The sequence below is a fragment of the Scatophagus argus genome, chromosome 10 (assembly GCF_020382885.2).
Source record: "Scatophagus argus isolate fScaArg1 chromosome 10, fScaArg1.pri, whole genome shotgun sequence".
Taxonomy (NCBI): Eukaryota; Metazoa; Chordata; class Actinopteri; family Scatophagidae; genus Scatophagus; species Scatophagus argus.
In genome coordinates this window covers 1,361,078-1,368,261 of record NC_058502.1, presented here as the reverse complement: position 1 = coordinate 1,368,261, position 7,184 = coordinate 1,361,078, and the positions used below count along the sequence as shown (strand labels likewise).

Sequence of the window (7,184 nt, the reverse complement as noted above, 5' to 3'; positions counted from 1 at the left end):
AGCAGAGAACAACAGCTTCATGTCATCTGTATAAATATGGAAACATTTACACTGAAAGTCTGTCAGTGTTTAATGCAGCCCTTATTGCCAAGTCAGCATCGTCACTGTGTTGATGAGTGGCTTCATTTACATGCCATATCTAGTGACACCAAGAGATACCAGCGCTGTGAATTTCTGCATAAACAGCGATGAATATCCTATAAAATGTACTTCTGAGCGCAGATAAGATCACCCTCACCCACAGAGGGTGAGGTTAGGGGAGTGGAGGAACAAGCTGTTGACTTATATCAGTGTGTGCTGGCCTTCACTCTTATCTCTGCATTCTTGTTTTTCGCATGTGACACCAGGAGTGATGGAGGCTGACAATGAGCCAGTGATGGTTCAGGTCTGAAGGAGCATTTTAACTTTCCAGATTCCAGTAGTCGCAAGAAATCTCAAAACTATCAAATGTTACAATAAGCTTTGAAAGGAGCAACCCACAAGAGAGGCTGTAGGTACTGCAGCGCTTGGATCTTAAAGGAACAGTTCACTAAAAAATGAAAAATCTGTCATCCTCTGCTCACCCCCATGCAGATGTTAAGTCCGGGGAAGTTTCTTGGAAGTATTTCTATCTGTTTCCAGAGGATATTGTGGAATTACAATAAACTCTGTTGTGCGTAAACATGTTTATTATGTCTGTGGCCACTCCTGCTAACCTAACTGGCTGGACACACAAATGAATCAACAGGTTACATTTTTCAAAGGGAAAAGCTATCAGTGTGAACGCAGAAAAGACTGAAGGAGCAACAGAGCTGAGAGCTCCCAAACTAACTGTGCACATGAATTCCTCTCGTCTCGTAGTGTAGAAGCAGGAGCTTCGTAATCTGTTCACACTGAGCACTAAGCTTTATGGACAACTGATGTACTCAGTGAGAAAGTGTTTGTCTGTGTCCACCGAGTCACTACAGTCTCGCACTGAAAGAAAAGTTCCATTCAAAATCACTTTTATTCAGTCAGTCAATAAATACAAGGCAAAATGTACATCCAATACAATACTGTCAACAGTAAAAAATAAATCAGATTACCATCAACGTGTCAAAACCTGTTCTACCCACATGAACAAACATCCTCTGAACCAACAGCAACTTTTCAACGTTTTCTCTCCCACACACTGCCTGTGTGTGTGTGTGTGTGTGTGTGTGTGTGTGTTCATTATTCAGATGTGAAGAGGAATCACATTCCTAAAATATCTTCACTGCAACAAAACAAAAGGGGCCAGCAGCAGGGAAGTCAGGGTGAGCTGCTTGGTTTAAACTGCGAAAGTCTAAAGGTTGTCTAGTCTAAACATACAGAAATAAAAAACCTAATCAGTGCTTGAGGTTTGAGGAAAATTAGGCACACGGTGAGTGTGTAGCTGCAAAATGTCATGAGGAAGAGGAACAAACGTTTTACTGCAGCTGAGAGCAGGACGAGTTAACATTAGTGAGTCTGGTGTGAAGACTGCATGTGAGTGAGGGGAGAGATTCTTCTCAAACGGATCCAAAAACTTACGTCATCCTGTTTCGCCTCCTCCCAATCACGAAGTACACAAGACCAAAGAACTTGGTTCATCTCATCTGAATGTTTAAGTATAACATCCACCAGCCAGAGCAGGTTTAGCCTTTCCACACTGAGCTGGAGAAACCGCAGACAAATCAATCAATTGATCAATCAATCAATAAATAAGTTGTACAGTGGAATTGAGTTTTGTTGATCCAGTACGAGGAAAGTGTGAACTAAGGCAGTTTCTTTGGGTTGTTTCCATTAGTCGGTACATTAAAATCAAGAAATTCTAAGTAAAAATCATTAAACCAACTAGTCTATATGGTCACTCAGTTATTAAGTGTGTGGTATTGAAATAAATCAATCAAATCTGCTAAATTGATCAATACATCATTTCTTTGATGCAGTATCGCTGACTTCAACTCAGCTTAAAGTAAAAATCAAAAAAAGACATCTTCATTGCCCAGCAATATTTGGAGATCAATGAATCTATCAGTGCTAATAATCACTTCACTACCAACACCCTGATTAGACTTCACATTGTTATCAAAGGCTCCTTCAGGTCCCTGTGAGTCTCGGGTGAGCACCTGATGGATGAGCCCTGACGACGAAGGACTGAGCTGAGGTCAGGTGCGAGTTAAGACACCTTCCAGCCAGACACTGCGGCTCAGCCAGCGTTAGATTCATCATTTCCTGAGGGTCCAGCTGAGTTCCTGTTCTTGCTGGAATGTGCTGGGCTCTACTGGTCGGGCTGGTCCTGGCTGAAGTTACACAGGAGGCTCTTGGCTCCGTTCTGCCAGGAGTACAGCGTCTCCATGGGAGTTTTTCCATCCTGCACAGGAGACAAAAGCGCACAAGACTCAGTCAAAGCTGGAAAGGCCACGAGCAGCAGGCCTTCAGCGGTCCTGGTCTTCAGCCACTTGTACGTACACAGTTCTTGGTGTGGAGGCTGGCCCCGTACATCATCAGCAGCTTGATCATCTTGAATCTGTTGATCCTCACAGCGTCGTGCATGGGCGTGTCTCCGTCCTTCAGTCGAGGAGGAACACAGACAAACAGCAGAGGTCAGCGTTTCTCAGTCTGAGTGAGAAAGACTCTGACTTGTCCTGAGCCAAACGAGGCGTCTTTTCAGGAATGAACATCGACTGGTGTTTCTGTTACTGTGCAACCACCAGCATCTCACAGAGTGAGGATGTTTTCATTAGCCCAAAAATGAAAATCCAGCCATTATGTCCTCACCTGCCAGTGGAAGTTCTCCTAATCAGCTGAAGAAGCCATTTTAAAACATAAAAATAAAACAACCATCGTGAAGCTCCAGAGAGGAGGCGGTGACTGAATTTTCATTTCTGGGCGAGCTGTTCCTTTAACAGAAGTAAAAACCTGCTGCAGGGGACTCAGACTGATGATGAAGGTGAAGTTCTTACTCGGTCTTTGGCGTTGACGTCCGCTCCACAGTGAATGAGATGCTCGGCACACTCGCAGTGTCCCGTCCTCACGGCCACATGCAGAGCAGTGCTGTGCAGCTGAGGAGAGCACAGATTTCAGTTTGCTTCATGGATGGGATGGCAGTTTGTCCCCACTGGTGTCTTTTGTTAATATGACCACCAGGTGGCGCCAAAGTGCCCCCTGTGTGGCCTTAATTTACACAGAAGGGGATGAGCGTGCAGTTGACCTGTAGTAACCCTTCCTGCGCTCTGTGTCTGCCCACCTTATCTCTGTAGGTGATCTTGGCTCCTTGTTCGAGGAGGAGCTGCAGGGCAGCCAGGCTGCCTCCTCTGCAGGCCCAGTGGACTGCTGTGGCCTCCAGCTGGAAGACACACACACACACACACACACACACACACCACACTGTTAGACTGACGCTGCATGTGAACGAGAATCGGTGAATTTAAATCTTTACCTTTTACACGTCTCACCTTGTCTCTTTTCTCGATGGTGGCTCCGGCTCCCAGGAGTCTTTTCATGACCTCCACGTGTCCTTTGAACGAGGCCTTGTGCAGAGCTGTTCTCTGGAACTGGACATGATGCCAAAAGTTTCCTTAAGTTTCCAAAAGCTCCTTTTAAATATTGCAGTGTGCTGTGTATTAAAGACGATAATCTCTGGTGACGAGCTCGGCGGCGCGGCACTCACGTGGTCGGCTGCATCGGGGTTTCCTCCGTCGCTCAGGTACTTGTCCACCAGCGGCAGCTTGTTGTCCATGGCTGCAGTCAGAAACAGCTGCTCGTCCACAGTTTCTGGCTGAAAGGTCAAAACATTCAAACTGTGGCTGAAGGAAGAGTTCACCTGCTTCATAAAAACAGCAGATGTCATCCTCTCAGCTCCGACATAAAACCGTTTGTGCTATAAACATAAGATGACCTCACCAGGGTCTCGGGCTCCGGCTGATGTTTCTTTGGGAAAGGGGCCTTCCTCTCCCTTCTCCTCTTTCTCAGCTGCAGGATGTTGAACAAGTCATCCACCGTCTCCAACTTCAGCCTGCCGCTTTTATCCGTCTGACAGGACAGCAACGAGACAGACGTCTTCAGCACGATGAAAACAGAAGAACTTTTCTTCTGCTTATTCACTGTGTAAATCACTGAAACTGTGTGTATTCACATTTAAAGTAGCTGCTTGTCCAGACACTTTGCAAGTCATGTGTAGAAACTCTTACAATTTGGAAAAAATGCTCCTCTATTCCACAATACAAATGACAGTTTTATTCTGTGTGAATGAAAATCTGTCAGATTAGATTTTTTAACATTTACACTGAAGAGTTGAACAAAAATGAAAATGAAAAATGAATAATGTAGATGTTAAATTAAACTAGATTGACGTGTTTTCAGTGCTGCAGCTAATGAAGGTGGGTGATACTCCCACAGGCCTCCAGGGGGCAGCATGGACCATGAGACAGCAGCAGACTGTGACACAGAACTTGTGTTCACACACTGGATTTAACTTGTCCTTACAGTATCAGAGCCAGTCGAGGTGCAGCGTTCACTTCTGCTGTAACATCATGTGAAGACAAAAGCTTCATCAGAGGGAAACTCAGTCTGCACAGACTGAGGAAAGCACCTTCACTGCTGCTTCTGACCATGAAACTACAACCACGGAGTCAATGCTGAGGGGACTAAATCTGTCCATCAGCTCTGCATTAAGGTCTTCCTGAAGAGAAAACTCTCTGAAGGTGTTTTACTGCTCTTTATATCATGACATGTTCTTCTCTAAATGTTTTCTTTTTTTCTGAAGATCTGAGTTGTGCATCAGTATTATTGATCCAGTAAAATCCAGATAAAAATAACACTGACAGGATCTGTTCTGAGTGTCACTCTGCCTGAGTGATCAAAGATGCCCCTCAATATGTACTGCAGTACTCTGCCTGGCTCTCAGCAGGTACTGCAGTACTCAGCAGGTGCAGCAGGTGCAGCAGTACTCAGCAGGTGCAGCAGTACTCAGCAGGTGCAGCAATACTCAGCAGGTGCTGCAGTACTCAGCAGGTGCAGCAGGTGCAGCAGTACTCAGCAGGTGCAGCAGTACTCAGCAGGTGCAGCAGTACTCAGCAGGTGCAGCAGGTGCAGCAGTACTCAGCAGGTGCAGCAGTACTCAGCAGGTGCTGCAGTACTCAGCAGGTGCAGCAGGTGCAGCAGTACTCAGCAGGTGCTGGCCCTGGTGCTGTGATCTGTGTGTCCTCACATTGAGAGCTGCCACGCTGACTTCCTCATGTTCGCTGCCGCTTTCGCCCTCCTCGGACTCGTCTCTGCCCACCAGCTCCCTGTGGGACCTGAGGTCATCCTGCTTCTCCTGATTGACAGCCGCCTCGTACACGCCCCCCTGGAAATGATCTGCCTCTTTGCCCTCTGACCTCTTACCGGACACCTGAAGGACAGGAGACACAGAGGAGATCTGAGCCACGAAGTCCACAGGAGACATTAAAAATCTGTTAGACACAGAGGTAAGAGTTTCATCTCTGTGCTCTCATAAAAACAGTCAAGCCCAAATCTCTGTCATTAGCTTTGAAAATTAAAATGAAGACAATTTCATAAGTTTATTGAATTTCTTTATGTGTTGAGGAGGCAAATGAGTTTGTGAAAAAGGCCGAAAGACTGTAAACTCAGCAGGAGCCCTGTTGTTTCGTGTTGGACACAAAGTCCTGCTGCTGACATAGGACAGTAAACGCATCGCAGCTCCAACACATAACACATAAACATCCAGCTGTTTATACTCATAAACTGCTTCTAGTCCAGGTGAGGAACAGAGCTCCTCAGTTCAGTTGTTCCACTGAAACGTACAGTAACAACACTGGCTAATGATCGTCAATAATCACTTTAATCACCTCGAGCTTTAATCACTTTAACTTAAGTCAAGACAAATTGTCAAATTGACATATTTATTCAAAAATAAGCCGGCAGTCGACTTTTTCCTGAGCATCAGCGAGTGATACCTCCATACTTTCTTAGTTCAGCATGTGATGAACTTATTAGATAAGTAATTAATAAATAAAATTTTACAAAGTAAACAGGGAGAAAGCAAACCTGTGAGAAACATTTCCCCCCAAACAAAATCATTTTGCATAGCCTGTCTGTCCCTGTCACAGATCTCACCAGCTCCTCGACGCTGTGCAGCCCCATTCCTCCTGCCGTCTGTGTGAAGCGCTTCAGTGGGTCTGTGAGTAACAGGAGGTGGGTTTAAGTCCACGGGTCCTCTGCTGTGATGGTCAGTGTTTCTGAGCCGCAGCCTCTTATAGAGCCCCGGCAGACCTCAGCGCAGATCACATTACTGTCCTCATGTGCTCACTGGTACCAACATCCACACACACACACACACACACACACACCAGCTCCTCCCTCCACCAGTTCTGCACAGTTCATGTCAGTCAACATACAAAGACTGATGTGAGGGAAGAGGTGTCACTCTCACAGTTTTGGACAGCCCGAAAACAACAAGTAAATTATGATGCTGCTGATGCTCAGAATATGTAAAAGTCCTTTTTACTTATTAGTTACTCAGTAGCACAGACAGGAAATGATACAAAACCAATGGAGGGTTAAATTTATATAATTCTGTTAACTTGAGGAACAGTTTCTGATTGGTCTGAATGTTCCTGTTCAGCGTCAGACGAGCCAAAGCAACAGGATAGAACTGGTGACTGTTGAACGGTTTCATGTGGCCTGAAAGACTACAGCCGATGACCAACTAGCTCGAATTTTCTGTGCCTGCGTAAGGGCAAATGACTGTGCAGAGCAGCAGGTGGCAGTAGTCTGAATTCAGCAGTCAAAAAGGGAAACCAGTTTCAGATGGTCTTCAGGACCCGTTGGTATGAACACTCTTGTTTCCACACTTCTGTTTCTTTTCTCCAGACTCAGCCAAACAGTCAGTAAGTCAAATCAGTGGAAAAAGCACCAATAAGGGCCCACTGGTGTGGGATACGCCACAAAAACCGAGTACACCTTGTTCACCTGGGTGAAAACAAACGACATGAGAGAAGGAAACACTGAAACCTCAAACGTGACCGGACAAAAACTGTTAGCAAAACACACTGAAAAGTGTAGCTACAGTTTGAAGAGCTGAAATGAATTTAACTGTACTGAAAAAGATCCCATTTTTGATGTCGATGAGTATCTAAAGTAAAGCACACAGCAGTTCTTCCTTTCTGTGAATCACAGAGTGATTCACCTTCTCAAACAGA

General features: G+C 45.4%; 1 protein-coding gene across 2 annotated transcripts; it reads right to left on the bottom strand.

The window, feature by feature from the left end:
- Nucleotides 1-966: 966 nt before the first annotated feature.
- Nucleotides 967-6,331, bottom strand: LOC124066461 (ankyrin repeat domain-containing protein 1-like). Of its 2 annotated transcripts, none has more exons than XM_046402844.1 (9): nt 6,100-6,331; nt 5,192-5,374; nt 3,886-4,041; nt 3,653-3,760; nt 3,438-3,536; nt 3,230-3,328; nt 2,946-3,044; nt 2,452-2,550; nt 967-2,353 (listed from the first exon to the last, which is right to left on the bottom strand). In XM_046402844.1, the coding sequence occupies exons 1-9, from the start codon at nt 6,124-6,126 to the stop codon at nt 2,261-2,263; spliced, it is 963 nt and encodes a 320-aa protein (XP_046258800.1). In that variant the 5' UTR covers nt 6,127-6,331; the 3' UTR covers nt 967-2,260. The 2 variants fall into 2 exon arrangements, with proteins under 2 accessions (XP_046258800.1, XP_046258802.1); XM_046402846.1 differs by having other exon boundaries at nt 3,886-4,014; nt 6,100-6,328.
- Between the last annotated feature and the right edge of the window lie 853 nt (nt 6,332-7,184).